Source organism: Cyprinodon tularosa, unplaced genomic scaffold, assembly GCF_016077235.1.
Source record: "Cyprinodon tularosa strain WSP-4 unplaced genomic scaffold, ASM1607723v1 ctg217, whole genome shotgun sequence".
Taxonomy (NCBI): Eukaryota; Metazoa; Chordata; class Actinopteri; order Cyprinodontiformes; family Cyprinodontidae; genus Cyprinodon; species Cyprinodon tularosa.
The window spans coordinates 770,637-792,083 of NW_024038809.1; the positions used below are offsets into that span (position 1 = coordinate 770,637).

General features: G+C 39.6%; 1 protein-coding gene across 2 annotated transcripts; it reads left to right on the forward strand.

The window, feature by feature from the left end:
• Positions 1-2,121: 2,121 nt before the first annotated feature.
• Positions 2,122-20,713, forward strand: LOC119784042 (transmembrane protein 106B-like). Of its 2 annotated transcripts, none has more exons than XM_038285891.1 (8): positions 2,122-2,304; positions 10,351-10,548; positions 10,627-10,690; positions 12,726-12,885; positions 15,664-15,804; positions 15,887-15,936; positions 16,175-16,228; positions 19,871-20,713. In XM_038285891.1, the coding sequence occupies exons 2-8, from the start codon at positions 10,356-10,358 to the stop codon at positions 19,998-20,000; spliced, it is 792 nt and encodes a 263-aa protein (XP_038141819.1). In that variant the 5' UTR covers positions 2,122-2,304; positions 10,351-10,355; the 3' UTR covers positions 20,001-20,713. The 2 variants fall into 2 exon arrangements, with proteins under 2 accessions (XP_038141819.1, XP_038141818.1); XM_038285890.1 differs by having other exon boundaries at positions 2,123-2,304; positions 10,348-10,548.
• The last annotated feature ends 734 nt before the right edge of the window (positions 20,714-21,447 follow it).

Sequence of the window (21,447 nt, forward strand, 5' to 3'; positions counted from 1 at the left end):
CCCCGCTTTCCTCCTCTAAATAAAAAATGGATGACGGAGGAGACTCATCCACGACCTCCGACACTAAACTCTTCTCCTCTTGCATGTCTCCGCTGTCCATAGCGTTCCTTGACAGCGTCGTTTCTAAGTCACCAATTTAGTGCTACTTGGGGCAAACCGTTACCTGCTTCATTATCTATCTATAGCTGACTTTAACAGTTAAGAAACCAAGACGAGTGTTTTTAAAGTTGATTAGACAGCTGATGATTTAAGGTGATTTTATTTAATCTACAATATTTCAGACTCAGACAGGAAGTCTGGCTTTCTGGGCTATCAGCAGCAGGAACTTCTCTTTGTTTCTGCTAAAAAAAAAACATTCCCTTGGACCTATGAAAATTAAAGTAGATATTTAACTTTACTTTATATAACGAAGAATTTCACTATTCATCCAGATCATAGATTTATTTTTATGGGACGGTTAAAATTGTTCTTGTTAGGTAAATGCCAAGATATTAATAGAAAGAATTATATAACAATTGATATAAACTGGGAAGTTTATATTAATTTTCTTAGGGTTTGATAAGATTTCTTTTTGAATTGTCTTACCAGGACAGAAAGATTGGATCTTCTACTCGCCGCAAAAATGATCTGAAAATGAATAAAAAAATCTTAAAATAAGTGACTTTACCCTTAATTTAAGAGGGTAAATACGATGATCTGCCAATAGAAGGAGTATGTTTAGCTTTAGAATAAGATAATTAGATATTATGGACTTGATATAAAAGGCTGCAGTTGTTGCTTTTTTCTTATTTCAAGTGTTGATTGTCTTTTTCCATTGGTAAAAAGTCACACTTACCTGCTCAATTCAAAAGGAAATGCACTTGACTTAAATAGAATTTTTTTATTATTATTTGCAGTGCAAGCTTGACTCACTACATGCTGATAAACTGGGGATCTATAAAGGAAGCCTGACTGAATGTTAACCTGAAAAAAATGAACGAATGAATAGGAGTTTATCTCAGACATTTTTTGACAAACAACAAAAATGAATCAACCAAATAAACACAAAAGAGACTAGTTGGCATCAACCAAACCAAACACCAATTTCCAAACTAACTAAATTCACCTGAACAGAAATAGAATTAAAACCCTCCAGCAAATTAACCTGTCAGTATAAAGAGCCAGAGAAATGATTATTGGAACTTGTCTGAAAAGGGGGATAAAGAAGTTATAAAACTTATTATTCACACCCAGAGGTGTCAAGTAACAAAGTACAAATACTTTGTTACTGTACTTAAGTACAATTTTTAGATATCCATACTTCTACTTCTATTCATTACATTTTCACACAAGTATCTGAACTTTCTATTCCTTACATTTTTAAAGCAAACGTTACTCGTTAGTCTTGGCTTTGGTTTAATGTTTATAAATGTATATTTCCCGTCATGTGCTCCATCCAATGCAGATCATTGGCTCCATCCACATCTAGTGAAAATTAGTGTAATTAGATGAGTCATATAAGGCAAACACTCATTGGTTAGCTAAAGGAAATCATCAGAAGCAAGCAGGTGTTCTTCAAGCTGCTCTATACTCCAGAATCCGACATTGCAGCATGTCGGATTCAGAAAATGAAGTTGAAATGTCTGAAAGACCTCCCTCATCCTTGGCCCTATCTCAAAGAATTTTTCAAAATAGTCAAAAATTTAACTTTCAGTTCATATACAGGCTTTACTTTATACTTTAAGTAGTTTTTGGAGCTCATACTTTTTCACTTTTACTTGAGTAAAGAGGTCAAGTTGATACTTCAACTTTTACCAGAATGTTTTTAAACTGCAGTATCTATACTTCTACTTAAGTAACAAATCTGGGTACTTTCGACACCCCTGTTTATACCCCCCTCTTCCCTCTAATTGCACTTGAATTAACTTAAAGTACAGAAAAAATCCTGTTAAACTTATTTTTTATCCAATATTCGCACAAAAATATATATGTGTATATAGATAGATAGATAGATAGATAGATAGATAGATAGATAGATAGATAGATAGATAGATAGATAGATAGATAGATGTAAATAAATTTCCAGGATTGCAATGTTCCTGTTTGTACTGAAGAGGGCAGCAGCGCGCTTGCGCTGAGTTAGACCAGATCGAACATGAAGAAGAAGTAAAGCAACCAAAACAAAACAGTGAGAAGGAGAGCTGACCCAGGCTGAACCGATGAATGTTTCCTCACTGACACTGGAAGACTAGATCCCGGCATCCATGGTTTCATTTGGCTGATTTATTTAAAGTAATATTTCAATATAAGAGCTGCTGTGTTCAGGTAAGCATTCTGTTTAATCCAATAAGCTGTTTATAGTGACAGACAGTGAATTAGCCGCTAAAGCTGCTCAGATAATGACCTCATGATGTGTTTAGTGACAGGATTGCTGTGTTTTTATTACATATAACATCGTCAGTGTTGGAAACGTCTGTTTTTACTGCTCTGCTTTAGCGCTGCTAGCTAACATTAGCTTCTATGACGTAGTTAGCTCTTAGAACCACATTTCTTTCTTTTTGCTTTTTTAGTAATTGAATTATGAAAACAAACATTAATAATAAAGTAAATAGTTTCCAAACATAGAAATGGCCGCTGGATAATATAGTTAAATGCGACTGTAATAACTTTGATTCTAACTAACCCTAACATAGTGATCCATTAACCTCACAAACATTAAACAGTTTACATTGTAATTCTAATAAGTAGATAAGGTGGAGATTTATCAGTCAGCTTACATGACTGTTCAAAGTCCAGATCAGCTATAAAGTCAAGATGGGGGAGTGCTTTATTACTTTGATCTGTGGAGGACAGGATTCAGAGAGCATTTAGTCAGGATTCAATCAGCATTCAGACAGGATTCAATCAGCATTCAGACAGGATTCAATCAGCATTCAGTAAGGATTCAATCAGCATTCAGACAGGGTTCAATCAGCATTCAGTCAGGATTCAGTCAGGATTCAATCAGCATTCAGTCAGGATTCAATCAGCATTCAGTCAGGATTCAATCAGCATTCAGACAGGATTCAATCAGCATTCAGTCAGGATTCAATCAACTTTCAGTTAGGATTCAATCAGCATTCAGACAGGATTCAATCAGCATTCAGTCAGGATTCAATCAGCATTCAGACAGGATTCAATCAGCATTCAGACAGGATTCAATCAGCATTCAGACAGGATTAAATCAGCATTCAGTCAGGATTCAGTCAGGATTCAATCAGCATTCAGTCAGGATTCAGAGAGCATTCAGTCAGGATTCAGAGAGCATTCAGTCAGGATTCAGAGAGCATTCAGTCAGGATTCAATCAGCATTGAGTCAGGATTCAGAGAGCATTCCGTCAGGATTCAATCAGCATTCAGACAGGATTCAATCAGCATTGAGTCAGGATTCAGAGAGCATTCAGTCAGGATTCAATCAGGATTCAATCAGCATTCAGTCAGGATTCAGAGAGCATTCAGTCAGGATTCAGAGAGCATTCAGTCAGGATTCAATCAGCATTGAGTCAGGATTCAGAGAGCATTCAGTCAGGATTCAATCAGCATTCAGTCAGGGTTCAATCAGCATTCAGACAGGATTCAATCAGCATTCAGACAGGATTCAATCAGCATTTAGTCAGGATTCAATCAGCATTCAGACAGGATTCAATCAGCATTCAGACAGGATTCAATCAGCATTTAGTCAGGATTCAATCAGCATTCAGACAGGATTCAATCAGCATTCAGACAGGATTCAATCAGCATTTAGTCAGGATTCAATCAGCATTCAGACAGGATTCAATCAGCATTCAGTCAGGATACAGAGAGCATTCAGTCAGGATTCAATCAGCATTCAGTCAGGATTCAATCACTATTCAGACAGGATTCAATCAGCATTCAGTCAGGATTCAATCAGCATTCAGTCAGGATTCAGAGAGCATTCAGTCAGGATTCAGAGAGCATTCAGTCAGGATTCAATCAGCATTGAGTCAGGATTCAGAGAGCATTCAGTCAGGATTCAATCAGCATTCAGTCAGGGTTCAATCAGCATTCAGACAGGATTCAATCAGCATTCAGACAGGATTCAATCAGCATTTAGTCAGGATTCAATCAGCATTCAGACAGGATTCAATCAGCATTCAGACAGGATTCAATCAGCATTTAGTCAGGATTCAATCAGCATTCAGATAGGATTCAATCAGCATTCAGACAGGATTCAATCAGCATTTAGTCAGGATTCAATCAGCATTCAGACAGGATTCAATCAGCATTCAGTCAGGATACAGAGAGCATTCAGTCAGGATTCAATCAGCATTCAGTCAGGATTCAATCACTATTCAGACAGGATTCAATCAGCATTCAGTCAGGATTCAATCAGCATTCAGACAGGATTCAATCAGCATTCAGACAGGATTCAATCAGCATTCAGTCAGGATTCAATCAGCATTCAGTCAGGATTCAGAGAGCATTCAGTCAGGATTCAGAGAGCATTCAGTCAGGATTCAATCAGCATTCAGTCAGGGTTCAATCAGCATTCAGTCAGTGTTCAATCAGCATTCAGTCAGGATTCAATCAGCATTCAGTCAGGGTTCAATCAGCATTCAGTCAGGGTTCAATCAGCATTTAGTCAGGGTTCAATCAGCATTCAGTCAGGATTCAGAGAGCATTCAGTCAGGATTCAGAGAGCATTCAGTCAGGGTTCAATCAGCATTCAGTCAGGATTCAATCTGCATTCAGTAGGGCTGGGCGATATAGAAAAAAAGCTTATCGATAAAAAAAATGCATATTGATCGATTTCGATAATTATTAAGAAGATTTGAAACCATATTTTATGTGCAGCTCTGCCTGGACATTTTATGATATTGCTAAATGATTTAATTTTAATAAAGAACACAAACACAGACTTCCAATTAAATCTTTATTTAACCAACTTTTTTAACCATAACAGAATTGTTTTAAAGAAAAATAACTTAAGAGACCTGAGTTATGTTATTAAATACTGACAAAGAATAAACTAAAGTGACCAGAAAAGTGACCAAAAAATATATAACAAATAAATGGAACATGGAGCATTCAGTCTGGATTCAGAGAGCATTCAGTCAAGATTCGATCAGCATTCAGTCGGGATTCAGAGAGCATTCAGTCAGGATTCAATCAGCATTCAGTCAGGGTTCAATCAGTATTCAGTCAGGATTCAGAGAGCTTTCAGTCAGGATTCAATCAGCATTCAGTCGGGATTCAGAGAGCATTCAGTCAGGATTCAATCAGCATTCAGTCAGGGTTCAATCAGCATTCAGTCAGGATTCAGAGAGCATTCAGTCAGGATTCAATCAGCATTCAGTCAGGATTCCATCAGCATTCAGTCAGGGTTCAATCAGTATTCAGTCAGGATTCAGAGAGCATTCAGTCAGGATTCAATCAGCATTCAGTCGGGATTCAGAGAGCATTCAGTCAGGATTCAATCAGCATTCAGTCAGGGTTCAATCAGCATTCAGTCAGGATTCAGAGAGTATTCAATCAGGATTCAATCAGCATTCAGTAAGGATTCAATCAGCATTCAGTCGGGATTCAATCAGCATTCAATCAGGATTCAATCAGCATTCAGTCAGGATACAGAGAGCATTCAGTCAGGATTCAATCAGCATTCAGTCAGGATTCAATCAGCATTCAGTCAGGATATAATCAGCATTCTATGATCGATCTATGAAGCTTTACTTTCCGTTATGCCGAGAACTGAAACCAGTCCTACAGCTCATGGAAGGACAGCAGAACACATTTGGTCCTCTGTGGACAAACTCTAGTTAATCAGCAGAAAAATGACCAGCATTCACAAGCACACAAGATATGCACAATTAAAACAATAGTTACAATGGAACGAAGCTGTAAATACTACAGAAATACATGGTGATGAGTGGGGGCCATTGATATGATGAAGAAACATGTTAATATCAAGTGATATTGTTCCAATTATTATCAACTATAATGTGTAAATATGTATCTATTCAATTCAGTGCAGCTCTCATTCACATCGAGTTATTCTAATAGGAGTGCTTTGTGCTTTTCAAACATTCAGCTTTTCAACATTCACAGTGTTGCACAGGAGCTTTAATCTGAGCAGAAGAGCTGCTATTGATGCCTCTATGAGCCATAATCATGTCCACCTCCTCCATCAAGTGCTTATAAGTAGCTGCAACATCTGTCAAATATGTGTAAAGAGCAGTAACACTGATTAGATACTGTTAAAATAAATGACATTTATGAGCAATTGTTGAGGAATATGGTTAAAATCTCGGTTTTAAAATAGCACTTCATGATCACGGTTTAGAGATTTTGTTGTTGGAGCCGCAGGCAGACGAAATCACCATGATCTTTTTTTTATCTATTTCAACCTAAGAAATCAGTGATGCATTTATTTCCATTTGCATTTATGTTTCCTTCTTATATTGTGTTAGGGCTTAAACAATGAATCGGATTAATTGTTAACTGGGTATAGAGACTAAAACATGCCTTTAGCTGACAGATTTACCCACATAGAGCAGGGATTACATGAAAATTCAAAAAATATATAAAAATATATAAACATTGGTCCGACCGTTGGTCAGGTAACTCCTCCTACACTTCGTAGACACTTTTTCTCTTCCGACCCTCGGCCATTTTAAAAGAACCGCTGAAAGGTGAGCTTTAATGACTGAAACTGTAGCTCACCATATATACGCCTGAAAGTGCGCAGAAAAAGATGGCTAACGGAACAAGCACATAAACATATCACTAGAATGATTGACATTTAGGAGGACCATTTATTGAAATGATCCACCTGGAAATAAAAGATCATCCTCTATACTAGGGATGCACGATATAATCGGCCCCCTATCGGTATCGGCCTTAAAACTGAATATCGGACATCGGCCACCCCACCGATATTTAACCCGATATTTGATCAGCTTCTGAGTTTCTGAAGTCTTCTTCTTCCTCAAAAACTTCTTTTTTACAAACTTAAAAACTTCTAAAGACGAGGCAAAAAAAATTGATCCATTAAAATATCCCAATATCTTCATATTGCGATATATTGCCATTTAAAAACACCATATCAATCTCTTTTACTAATGAAATATTGCTATATGTCATCGTTATGCTACGAAATCCCCCGAAAATTCCCCAAATGTTGCCATATTTTTATATGTTGATATATTGACGCGGTATCAATCTATTTTACTAACAAAATCTCACAAGAATTTGCAAAATATCACGAGAGTTTGTAACAGAACAATGAAATTTCACCAGATTTTGAAAGTAAAATAGATCGATACCGCGTTTTTAAAAATCAATTTGATATCAGCATATGAAAATATATTTGAGTAAATTATTTTTCAAAGTGTCAGAAATGGATAACAAAACTGCTATTTTCAATGACTACTTATTTTTGTCCAGCTTTAACATCGGTATCGATATCGGTTATCGGCTACATGAGTTTTAAAATATCGGCATATCGGATATCAGCCAAAATCCCTCCTCTATACCCTTAAGGAAACTGTTGATATCCAATTATTAATGAAAAAGTATTACCTGTTAGTTGTAGTCAGTCATAAAACACACAAGTTAATAAGTTATTTTTTATCTTTGAAGTCAAAAGTATGCATCCCCATGTTCATAACACATAACAGCAGTTAAAACCCAGACGACATGAGGATGCAGGCCATGAGCAGAACTGGTTTCTGTGGATTTCTACGATCGGCCTTTGGAACGGATTGATTGACGATTGACTTTACTTTATTGATCTCAGAGTGGAGAAATTTACTTCTGCTCAAATATTCAGAGGAGAAGAAGAATGTGCCAAAGGAGGAAAAAGGAGCATGGGATATATACAGTATATACACCTGTTCTTTGTATCGTCATTATTCCAGATATTTCATTATAAACAGGGACCTATTCTCACCTGCTGAGTCTGATCTTTCCTTTGGTGAGCTTTTGACATGAGATGCACTGAAACACATGGAAATAGCTCCTCCCTTCAACTTCCACCTCCCTCTGTAAAATATAAGGCCTTATGACGTAACTTGTTTCCACTTCAACCCACCTGCTCTGTAAGAATGAAGCATGAGGCTGTGCAGGTGAGCTTGGAGGTGCAAACTTTGAAGGGATACGATTAGGGCTGAAACAGTGGGATTAATGGATTATTTAAATAATCAAAATTGTGGATTAATCGTTAACTAGAATATAGATGCTGTAAAACATGCCTTTAGCTGACAGAGTAACCCACTTAAAGCAGGAATTAGATGAAAATTATAGAAAATATACACCACCGTTCAAAAGTTTGGGGTCACCCAAACAATTTTGTGTTTTCCTGAAAAGTCTGACTTATTCACCACCATACGTTGTGAAATGAATAGAAAATAGAGCCAAGACATTGACAAGGTTAGAAATAATGAAATTTGTATTTAAAATGTAAAGAAAGTTTTTACATCAAACTTTGCTTTGGTCATAGAATCCTCCGTTTGCAGCAATTCCAGCATTGCAGACCTTTGGCATTCTAGCTGTTAATTTGTTGAGGTAATCTGGAGAAATTGCCCCCCACGCTTCCAGAAGCAGCTCCCACCAGTTGGATTGGTTGGATGGGCACTTCTAGTGTCCCATACGGTCACGCTGCTCCACAGCAGCTCAACGGGGTTCAGATCTGGTGACTGCGCTGGCCACTCCATTACCCATAGAATACCAGCTGCCTGCTTCTGCTCTAAATAGTTCTGCACAATTTGGAGGTGTGTGTAGGGTCATTGTCCTGTTGTAGGATGAAACTGGCTCCAATCAAGCGCTGTATACTGGGTACGGCATGGCGTTGCAAAATGGAGTGATAGCCTTCCTTATTCAGAATCCCTTTTACCCTGTACAAATCTCCCACCTTACCAGCACCAAAGCAACCCCAGACCATCACATTACCTCCACCGTGCTTAACAGATGGCGTCAGGCATTCTTCCAACATCTTTTCATTTGTTCTGCGTCTCACAAACGTTCTTCTTTGTGATCCAAACACCTCAAACTTGGATTCATCCGTCCACAACACTTTGTTCCAGTCTTCCTCTGTCCAATGTCTGTGTTCTTTTGCCCATCCTAATCTTTTTCTTTTATTGGCCAGTCTCAGATATGGCTTTTTCTTTGCCACTCTGCCCTGAAGCCCAGAATCCTGCAGCCGCCTCTTCAATGTAGATGTTGACACTGGTGTTTTGCGGGTACTATTTAATGAAGATGCCAGTTGGGGACCTGTGAGGCGTCTGTTTCTCAAACTAGAGACTCTAATGTACTTATCTTCTTGCTCAGTTGTGCAACGCGGCCTCCCACTTCTTTTTCTACTCTGGTTAGAGCCTGTTTGTGCTGTCCTCTGAAGGGAGTAGTACACACCGTTGTAGGAAATCTTCAATTTCTTAGCAATTTCTCGCATGGAATAGCCTTCATTTCTAAGAACAAGAATAGACTGTGGAGTTTCAGATGAAAGTTCTCTTTTTCTGGCCATTTTGAGCGTTTAATTGACCCCACAAATGTGATGCTCCAGAAACTCAATCTGCTCAAAGGAAGGTCAGTTTTGTAGCTTCTGTAACGAGCTAAACTGTTTTCAGATGTGTGAACATGATTGCACAAGGGTTTTCTAATCATCAATTAGCCTTCTGAGCCAATGAGCAAACACATTGTACCATTAGAACACTGGAGTGATAGTTGCTGGAAATGGGCCTCTATACACCTATGTAGATATTGCACCAAAAACCAGACATTTGCAGCTAGAATAGTCATTTACCACATTAGCAATGTATAGAGTGTATTTCTTTAAAGTTAAGACTAGTTTAAAGTTATCTTCATTGAAAAGTACAGTGCTTTTCCTTCAAAAATAAGGACATTTCAATGTGACTTTTGAACGGTAGCGTATATAAACATTTTGCAGTTTAGATGAAGAAAAAAAAATTCCGTCCGTCATTTTACGCCATTGTGGGACAATAAAGGTATTTTTTTCTATTGCCTAACCTTTTCTATTCTAATCTGCTCTATCCAGAACTCTAGAACATTTGTTAGAGGTATGCAAGTGATCAGAAACAGTAACTTGCCCCATAAAGGGCTTTAGGGAACCTTTGGCTATCCGATTGTTAATTGCAAAAATAATCTACAGATTAATTGATTTGCAAAATAATCGTTAGTCACAGCCCTTAATACAGTCTCCCTCTTTCTATTGCATGTAGGTAATTTTTATTATTATGTTTTTATCAATCAGTCATTTGAGAACCTGAATCGCCTCAAAGCTCAGCTCTGTAATACAGCCTGGATTTTAGTCTCCACTGTTAATCATTGATTCCTTCTTGATCTTTTCCTCTCCAGCAGAGACCATGGGGATTTCTGTGTCCCTCACCTCCAAGCAAACTCCCCTCATTAACGAGGACACCTTGTCTTCTCCTGTGGAGGACGGACAGACGGAGGCAGGCAGGGTGTCTGACGTCTCCCAGTTTCCCTACGTGGAATTCACTGGAAGAGACAGCGTGACGTGTGCGACGTGTCAGGGAACCGGCAGGATCCCCAGAGGTAACCCCAAAGCTATTTCAACCTGTGGCCACATCTACGAAAAATGCCCGTAGTTACAGGTTGCTTCCTGTTTTCCAGGACAGGAAAATCAGCTGGTTGCGTTGATCCCATACAGCGATCAGAGACTGCGGCCCAGAAGGACGTAAGTTCTCCCCTCCGTTGGTGTTTCTAATCTGAAGTTTGTTAGAACAGAAAAAACTGAAAGAAACTGAAACTGATGAAAATGCAGTGGATGCTGGCGACCCAATAAAACTCTGTTTATATTTATTATTAATACAACTATTCCTCATTTGTGCACATTAATTATATTTTTTAATAAAAATCCTTTGGCTAAAATGCCATCAGAACGCTGATAATATTTCAGTGTCCACCATATTGGATCAGTCCATTTGCTGCACATGTTCAGAAAGGTCCAAACAGACAGCAGCAAACCATTTGAAAACAAACCATGCAAAGAGCAGTGTTGCCAACTTAGCGCTTTTATTGGAAAATACTCAACTTTTAGTGCAAACTGTTCCCACCGTGACTTAACAAACAAGTCCGTCCGTTAGCCACGCCCACTTCACATTTAAAGCCACATATGGAGTTAAAGAATTCCAGCTATCTGTGGAAATATCTGCTACTGAATGAGGAACAGAAGAAATCATTTGGATCCAGATCTTTTCAGCAGAACCTGAATGTTCCTGAATGTTTCTGAAGTTCTGTGTCATTTGGCTAAATAAAAACTTCACTGCATCCAGGATTTTCCATTTCTTTCTATATATTCTGATCATACATTTAAAGAAGGAAATATGAGGATCTACTCAGGAGGATTGTGGCTTCATTCACCAAATGAACTTAAAGGAATAGTACACCCAAAACATGATTAGCCTTCATTTTCTACTCAACCCCATGCTGAACAACACTCTGGAGTACTTTTTTGATATCTCAAATGCATCTGGAGATCTGGGAGGCTTCTTGCTGTCTGCTGACATTCAAATAATGGAGGTCTATGGCGCCCGAGGCAGAAAGGTCCAAAAAGTCCACAAAAAACGTGTCAATATTCCTCCATACTGCTCGTCCAATGTATTCCAAGTGTCCTGAGTGGGTAGAATCCAGAATTTACTCGAAATGAAGTCATTTAGAATGTTTTTAGAGCATAAACAGTAGTGTATAGGATTTCCTAAAAGCGTGTTCACAAGTCTACGGAAACCGCGGCAGACCAAACCAGATGAAAGTGCGCATTCAGCTCGGCAAAGAACTCATGCTCTTCCTCAACACTGAAGTCCTCAGACATTTTTCTTTCGTTGTTTCTTTCTTTGCACAGGTAAACAGCACATTTCTTCTTCTACGCTTGCATTATTGGCAGAGCAGACGCTGAATGCGCACTTTCATCTGGTTTGGTCTGCCCCGGTTTCCGTAGACTCGTGAACGCGCTTTCAGGAAATCCTATACACTACTGTTTATGCTCTAAAAACATTCTAAATGACTTCGTTTCGAGTAAATTCTGGACGCTACCCACTCAGGACACTTGGAATACATTGGACGAGCAGTATGGAGGAATATTGACACGTTTTTTGTGGACTTTTATGGACCTTTCTGTCTCGGGCACCATAGACCTCCATTATTTGAATGTCAGCAGACAGCAAGAAGCCTCCCAGATCTCCAGATGCATTTGAGATATCAAAAAAGTACTCCAGAGTGTTGTTCAGCATGGGGGTGAGTAGAAAATGAAGGCTAATCATGTTTTGGGTGTACTATTCCTTTAACCTGGTTCATTTATAGGTTGGTGAATTTAGTTCATTTTTGAAAAAATGAACTATGAACGTGAGCATTTTTTAGCTCCTTCTTTTTAACTACTGGCACAACATTGGATCTTATCTTAGAATATTATGGGACGTGCTGCAGAAAGTGGACCTGCTGTCCCACTCATTGATAACCTCGTCCTGATCGCCAACAGAACCTGGGAGGTTCTCCTATGTTCAGAAGGACCGTGAACTGGCCTCTCCTGATGCATGGAGAGGCAGTGGGGTGTGTTGATATCATCAGGTTCTTTGGTTTCCATATCTCCTCTAAATTATACCCAGAGCCCTTTGGTCTGCAGTCATTAACACCAAGGTGCCGGTTAGCCAATGACCAGCAATGCAAAGAAGCCTTTATTTCAATGACTGAGTCATGGTTCATTTTTTCTTTCTCAGGAAGTTGTATGTATCTGTATCCGTGGCGCTCTGCCTGTTGGTATGCGGTCTGGCAGTTTTCTTCCTCTTCCCTCGCTCCATTGATGTAACCTATGTTGGGGTGAAGTCAGTTTCTGTCAGCTATGACCAAGAGGGGCACAGAGTCTATCTCAACATCACGGTGAGTTTGGTTTGCTCCTCTTTCCTTCATAGTAACATTATGGTGCAACCGGGCTTTACGGTATCCTAGGTAACCCAGGAAAATCAGACCCTCAGCCTAAAACATGGAATGAAGTGTTAGACTGCCTCATATTTTCTCATTTGTTCATTGGATTCTCAAGGTATTCAAATTGAATTCATTTTTTTCTATTATGCTATTTCACAACACACAAGAGGAGCTTAGAAAGACTGATCTGTAAAAACCTTCTGTTAGTGAATAGGGGTGTGCAAAATAATCGTCATGACGATGCATCACGATTCTAATTTTTGTGATCTACTGCATCGACTCTTGATGCCAAGTATCGATTCTTAATTAGCAAAAAGGAATAAATAAAATACATGAATGGTTGGCGCACATCAGCCAAAAGCAAGTGGAATACAACTTCCAGTCCAGCAGATGTCGCTGCGGATGCTGCGATGAGTCGTTCATAAACAAAACATGGAGGAGACTGAGAAAATTCGCCCCGCAGCTCCATCACATTCCAAGTCAGATGTTTGGATGCATTTTGGCTTTAAAAACAAAGAATGTAAAAACGAAATTGGTATAACGCACGTAATTTGCGAAAGGGGAAATGTCAAACGTTTGAATGTTTCCATTTTATTGGTTTAAAGGACCACTGAGGCCATGTAAACAGCACTGTTATTTTAAGTTTTAGAAATCCAAAGCACTTTTTGTCGGTGTGTCCACTCCAGTAATCGGTCTCCGCCAAGTGACGTCAATTGTTTACCTCGGGCGCGGTACACTACGCCTTTTCCACCTAAAATGGCGTCTTAGCAACAAAAGTCACGTGACTGGCGGAGACCGATTTTCCTAAATCCGCCCCTGTTTTCAGGCTTATGTTAACTGTAATGACTTATCTTGGGCAGGCTGCTATGTAAACGGGCCTTTAGTCCTTCCTTTAGCTATGCTGCGGTTGTTTACACTACGCATTTTCCACCTAAAATGGCGTCTTAGCAACAAATGTCACTTGACTGGCGGAGACCGATAGTAATATTTGTGTCCAGTATTTGTTTTCATGGCAACACCTTCGATAGTTGTTTCAATAAATCCAGCTATGTATGAATTCAGTTGCTTTCAGTTATGTATCAATTGAAGACACGATCCAGATCACACCCAGCCAGTCAGCCACTGGTAAGGGCTGTATCTTTTTCTTACAGTGTTCAGTGAAAATATTGCGATGCATCGCGTTGCATCGCAGTATTTCAAGTATCGTGATGCATCGTGATAGAATCGCATCGTGGCATGTAAATCGTGATTGGAATCGAATTGTGACTTGTTTGGCAATACCCACCCCTATTAGTGAAATTACAGTTGCAGCCATTCAATATCCCCTCCATCTTCCAGCCACTGGAGTGAGCCCCTCTTGAATATTTGTTTCAAGGTGTTGATTTATTGTATATCTCTTGTATATGTCGGTTGTGCTGTTCTTTTTTCATCTCGTTACAGGTGATGAAGCAGACTGAAAATGTTTTGTCATTGTCTCCTTTCTATCTCTTCTTTCTTTCATCTTTTCTCTTTTTTTTCTTTTTTCCTTTTTCTTCTTCTGTTTTTCTGCTCTATTTACATTGCAGTGTCCATATAAACTGTAAAACTCCCTGCATAATTATAATAAAGCAATTTATATGCATGAAACAAGTGGAGCAGTATGGCAATTGCCATACTGCTCCACTTGTGAAAGTAAAATCTGTTGGGCTCTTTTTGGCATCAAGACAATTATTCTTATTGCCACATTGCCAGACAGGAGACTGTTATTAAAAAAAAAAAAAAAAAAGAATATTTGTTTTAGTTGACTCCACCCTTTCACTGAATTATAGGGTCTGACCAGGAGATGGCGCTTCACTTTAGATCTTAAAGTCCACAAATCATGACAGAAAGAATATTTTAGTACAAAGATCTTTAAAAATGAATTTTAGAGGACCGGCCAAGTAAGTGGGGAAATTTTGAATGGCTACCACTGTAACAGTAAGCTAGTGCCATAAATGTATGTGAAAAAGGGGTCCCTATGTCCTCCAGCAGCATAAGCCTATAGCAGCAGAACTATAGAGATAGCTCAGGATAACCTGAGCCACTCTAACTAGAAGCTTTATCAAAAAGGAAAGTTTTAAGCCTAGCCTTAAAAGTAGACAGGGTGTCTGCCTCACGGACTAAAACTGGTAGTTGGTTCCACAGGAGAGGAGCCTGAGAACTAAAAGATCTGCCTCCCATTCTACTTTTAGAAATTCTAGGAACCACTAGTAAACCTGCAGATTGAGAGCGAAGTGCTCTGTTAGGAACATAAGGAACAATCAGATCTCTGATATCAGATGGAGCTTGGCCATTTAAGGCTTTATATGTGAGAAGAAGGGTTTTAAATTAGAATAAGAAGCTTCCAGTTTTATTTATCCAAGAATATGCAGGTCAAATATTTAGTGACAAATGTGAGCAGATTTTTTAGAAAGGGAAAAAATGTAGTAATGCTGATTTGCTTTTAAGCAAAGCAAAACTGCATTTCAAGTGAAGATAAGACGTCCATTTGAGACATGAGTGTCTGAGGTTGAGCTGAAGTGTGACTGAAAAGAACATCAGATAAAAAAAAAAAAATAGGTAGTTCATAGTTCACATTTTCAGAAGCAGTTTAGGATTTTAGCTTTGAGCAAACACTTTAACAGTAAACAGAGAGAAGAATAAGATCTGATTATGCAGCAGCTTTAACGCAGGGAACATCCGCTGATGTTTGTCTCCTGGTTTCCATACTTCCAGAACACTCTGAACATCACCAACAACAACTATTACTCTGTGGAGGTGGCCAACATCACAGCTCAGGTGCAGTTCGCCCGGCTGGTGATCGGTACATCTCGGATCAGCACCGTCATCGCCATAAGTCCTCTGGACGAGAAACAGGTGCTTCTCTATCAGCCTCTGTCTGTTGGTCTGCTGCCCGGGAAGATGCCTTTAGATCACCCGACTCTTTTTCTGTTTCCAGATCGATTACATGGTCCCCACTCGCATTGAAGATGAGTTGAGCTACCTGTAGTAAGTTGAAGTCAATGAAGATCTTTAGAGACATGTGCTGAGTTGGAGGTGTACGGATCTATGTGGCGGATTTAGTTTTCAATCCAGTATCTATCTGCCAATCATAAAGGAAAAAGCTTTGCCACAATATAGAATCGTTGAGTTTTGAGAAGATGATGAAAGAATGAGCACCAGGAAGCTTTTAATCATGAAAACAAGCGAGTGTTCCAGGCTAACTCTGTCCCTTTCTGTTTTCCAGTGAATACTGCACTCTGGAAACCATCAAGGTTCACAACCTCGTGGTCATGAGTCAGTAAGTCGACCCACGTTTCTGCAGCTCTACGCTCACTGGCCACTTTATCAGGTCCTTCTTGCTCCCCTGTTGGCTATTTGCCCTTAAACCGCTTGATTGTGCGATGATCCCGCTTCAAAAGCTTGGATATTTCCAAACTGCTGCTCCCCTCTGAGAGAAATCTGACCATTTTTGACTTTTCAGAATCTGTCAAATCTCTTTTCTGACCCATTTTGCCAAAGGAAAGGAAGTTGCCTAAGTGTGATGTCATTAGGCCACACCCCTTCTCATTACAGGGACGAACACCACCTGATTTACTTAATTGGTAGTTGGCTTTCAAGCCTGTACAGCTTGGAGTAGAACAACATGTATGAAAAGGATGATGTGGTGGAAATACTCATTTGCCTCATAATTTTGCACAAAGTGACTATAGGACCAGTTTGATGTAACACAATTTCATATAATATGTATAATAAGGGGGTCCCCGCTCCATCTCACCATCAGTTTGGGGGTCCTTGGCCTGGAAAACTTTTAAGACCCCTGATCTAAATTGATCTAGCATAAAGTCGGGAACTATCAGTTTTCAGTTTCATAAAAGCTGCTGTGAGTTAGTTCAATGAATTCTAAGTAGGTCAACTTAGAGTTTAACACGTGCGCAACAAGTATGCAAAGCCATTATCAGTGGAGGACGTTGTGACGAGTCACCATGACAACAAGCAACAGGAAGTCCCTATTTCAACCCACTGGATCTAGAGATTTTAATGCAGAAATGCAAAAAAATTAAATGAAAAATAAGAATGTATTCTGCAGACAGAGACACAGCGCCACGGCTGCATAGGAGAGGAAGATGGTGAAGGAGAAGATTGTTGCTTGAGTTAATGCTTTGGTTTATATGAAGAAGGCTGTTTTACATTTATTAGAAGCACTCCTCTTTGTTGTTCCATTTGTAGATCACTAAAATAAGATTCTCCCTGATCAAAATCACACTCTTAGACTGAACTGTAATAATGGATTTTCCAAATTTCATTTTTGTAGTGAAAATAATACAAATGCTGACCAGTAACATTAGGAATAAGGAATATCTGAAATGAATTGCTAGACATCCAGAATGTTTATTCTAGATGTGAAGAATGCCATTTCGATTGAAATGGTGATTTAGACAAGAAAAAAATGTTTTTTTGAGATATGCACGTTCAGTAAACTACAGATAAAACCGGCTTGCCATAGACTACTGTGATCACAATAACATTACGGGTTTATCTCTTAAATGGTAGTGGATCAATGTACCGTATTTATTTTCCCGACCATAAGGCGCACCGTACTAAAAGGTGCAGTCTCAGTTATGTGCGCCATTACTGTATTTAACACACACGTAAGGCACACCGGACTATAGGGCGCGGGTTTTATATACCGGTTCATGTCCTCTATTACGTTTAAATACCTGTACTGCGTATTTAAAAATAGAGCGGGAGCAAAACTGAGTATGATTGTGCTTTATTCATGTATTTATTAAGTATTAATCAAACCCATCAAAGTCATCATCCTCTGTTTCTGAATTAAACAGCTGCGCTAAATCAGACATGCCAGTTTCCCCTTCTTTGCTGTCAGAGTCACTTTCCGTGCCGGGCGGCTCCTCGGAAATGATGCCGGCTTTTGCGAAAACTCGAACAACAGAGCCAGCAGACACGTTAGCCCAAGCATCTACAATCTAACCGCAAACGGTGGCGTAACTTGCCCGGCGCTGCCTTCCACTTATCCTGAAACTGTGGTCTCCGTCGGTCATCAATCGCTCCCACGCCGCTCGCAGCCTTACTTTGAACGGCCGGTTCACACCGATGTCGAGCGGTGGAAGTTCCTTTGTCAGACCTCCTGGAATAACAGCGAGCACAGCGTTCATTTGTTTCACCATGTTTCTCACATCAGCTGTGAGATGGGCACGCATGGAGTCACTGATTAACAGCAAAAAAACACCTGGACTCCTTACATACACCTCACTCAGGCACGCTTTCATCATCTCATCCATCCAGCGTCTTTCCTCCAACTCGGGCCACCTCACCTTATGTCCGTGGAAACTTAGCTGTGTCTTCTTCACCTGTTAGAGTTCGTTTTCCATCTTCCTCTACTTGCGAACCATCGATTCATTAATCTTGAATTCTCTCGCGGCTTCTCGATTTCCATGTTCCTCTGTGTAGCTGATAGGCTTCAGTTTAAACTGTGCTTCATAGGTGTGTCTCTTTGCCATTTTCAGGGTTGTTAAGACCACAATGTTCTGCATAAAGCACATACCTGTTCTTTTATACACAATCCACGCCCACACTTCCCCCTTTAACGTTCTCATGGTGGTCTCAACAACGTCCGCAGTAACAACACACATAGGGCGCACCGCACATTTTGAGGGGAAAAAAAAGACGTTTATATGCGCCTTATAGTCGCCAAATATGGTACTATTTAGCTGAAATCACCTGTCAGCCAAAAATGAACTCTAAATCAATGTTCTAACAGATAGGACCTGTGCATCATCTCATGGGGTTCCTAGACATGTTGATTCTGTCTTCTTTTACACAGTAAATACTAAGTGGCTGTTTGCAGCTGCTTGGGATGTTATCATCCCAATAAATGGTCATCAGTCCCATAGAATGGCTTCAGATTTTGCCAGTAGGCTCAGTATTTTGTTATCATCGAGTGAATCCTAATCCTAAAGTCATTTGTTTTGTTTGCTGAATTAATTAATATAAGTGTAAACTGAAAAAAAAATAGTAGTTCTTCATGTGCTGTAAAAAATAAATAAAACTAAACTGATTCGCATGTCGCTCATATTAAACAAACCAAAAACAAAAAAATCTCCTGTCAGCTAAATTGTAACCTGACTCCGCCAGATGGATTTGCTCTGCATATCCATCTAGAAACCTTCCGTTGAAGTAATTTTGGGAAGGGGCGAAAATACTGGTTAGCTGATTGGCCTATGTTGGTGATAGACGGGCCAAATAAACCAATCAGATCAACGAAGCATATGACGTACTAACAGAGCGACGATGAAAACACAACCACAAGCCAGGCTACTCTTGCCGAAACCAGTCGGGAGAAGAGCAAAAACATATTTTCCTCTGAGAAAAGCCTCCAGAGCAGTGTTTTGCTCTTCTTTCAGTGAAGAAATACTCTGTAATTCCGATAAAACTTGCTCGATAGTCACGCTAACGCTAGTTTCATCGGCTGAAGCCGCCATGTTCTTTAGACTGAACTGTCGCGCTTCTCGTTGCGTCACACCTCAACCCGCCTCAAAGCCAACGCTGATTGGACGTTCGTTTGGTGAACGGCTCCAAATTTTCTTTAACGGAGAGTCTCCAGACTGATCTGCGAGTGAAACCTTGAAAGCTCGCGAGATCAGGATGGTCTCACGAGGCTAGCTAAATTGTAGAATCCTCTCCCAATAAATATTTAATTCTATGTGAATTAATGCCGATCATTCTTTAATAAGATCCTCGTCAGACAGACATGCAATGTTTCTATTAAAAACCTAATGTGTCTAACGGAGCTAGTGAATTATTTTTTTTATTTTTATGTAAAGCAGTTTCAGCACCGTTTTATGTCTGCCTCATAAAGTGGCCGCTGAGCGTCTCGGTGTGTTGCCGTCCTGACCTTTCTGCATCCCTTCGCCTCCTGCAGGGTGACCGTCACGGCGACCTACTTCGGCCACTCAGAGCAGGTATCTAAGGAGATGTATCAGTATGTGGATTGTGGGGGGAACACTACGGCGTTCAGAGGAGCAGATAACGGCCTACTTCCTGCTGAGTGATACTCCTGCTGTAGCTCCGCCCACATCATCCTGGTTCAGATTTTTTTGTTTTATTTTGGGTTAAAAAAACTACTGTTGTTAAAATAAATCATTTTTATTTTCTTTGAGAGTTTATTAAAAAGACTAAGATAAGGTTAACTTTTCATCTTAGTCTTTTACAAATTTATGAATCAAACCTAAAACATAATTCATTTTTTTTACTTGGAAATGTTATAAAAGCTTTTATTTATAGAAGTAACCTTTTTAAAAATCCGAGTTGTGGATATTGATAGTTTGGTTTCTAAGCAGCGGCGCCTTCCTCCACTGTTCATAAAGGGAGCCATGTTTATCACCTCCCTGTGACCAGCAGTGATGTTCAGGATTAACTTTGGAGGAAGGAGCCTCCTTGCTGTTCACTGAACTCAGTCTTTGTGTTTTTATGATTTCTGTTTTGTTTTTGTCTCAAAAGAAGCTCGTTCCTTTGACTTTTCTGTACCTCCAACTGACTTCATGTTGAATGTGCTGCTAAAGTTCTGTTTAGGGTTTATATTAATGATTCTTAGGTGGAAATCAGTGGCTGCTGGCCAATAGAGGGCGCTAGGGTGCCGCCCCTCTCACCAAAATAACTTGACAAAACTATAACACCAAATAAAATAAAAAAATTAAATTAAATAATTAAATTAAAATATTCTGAAATAAATTAATATATATTTTTTAGATGTTCAAGATAAATATTTAATCTTTAATGACAAGTAAAGCTGTTTTATTCGTTGTTGGATTGGTTATGTATTTCCACCCAGGGGAGCTAAACTCCTGCGCCCAGAGCTGAAAGCAGCTTTATTTGCCAACCACCTCCCTCCACAGCGCTGACGTCACAGTCGTCTGTTAGAAAGTCTAGCTGATTGACAGGTTTATAGAATTATTTAGCAACAAGGCTAAGCTAACTGCATGCAGCAAGGCTAACGCTACGTTCAGACCACAAGCAGCAGGAGCAGCAAAAACACGCGTGCTGCTTCATTTTTGATGCTTGTAAGAGTTTAGTTTTGATACGCAGCTGAAGCATCTTTGCTGCTCTAGCTGCACGAGCCTGATGCGCATTGGGCGGAGCTACCCCATCCTTCTTTGCCTGGAACAATGGCGGCTATATTAGCTGTGATCAGTTAGAATCTATGTTGAAGTGAGAAAGTCCTCCTGAAAACATGGTCTGTGCAGTCAGTTCATCCAGATTACCATCCTGCCTTCAAAGATTATTTCTCTGTGGGAGCCGCTCAGACGCTGCGCTGTCACTGGGAATCCCCAGCAGCAGCTGCCTCAGAAATCTGGGGGTTTTCCGCTACTGTTGGTGGCGGCTGGAAGTAGATGTTAGCATTTTTCACGGTCGTAATCCAAATTGCAGGCAGCAGGATAATAAAGGCCAACATATTCTGCTGGCAGGTTTCTACGTTTGAAGTTAATTTAGGCGTTAATA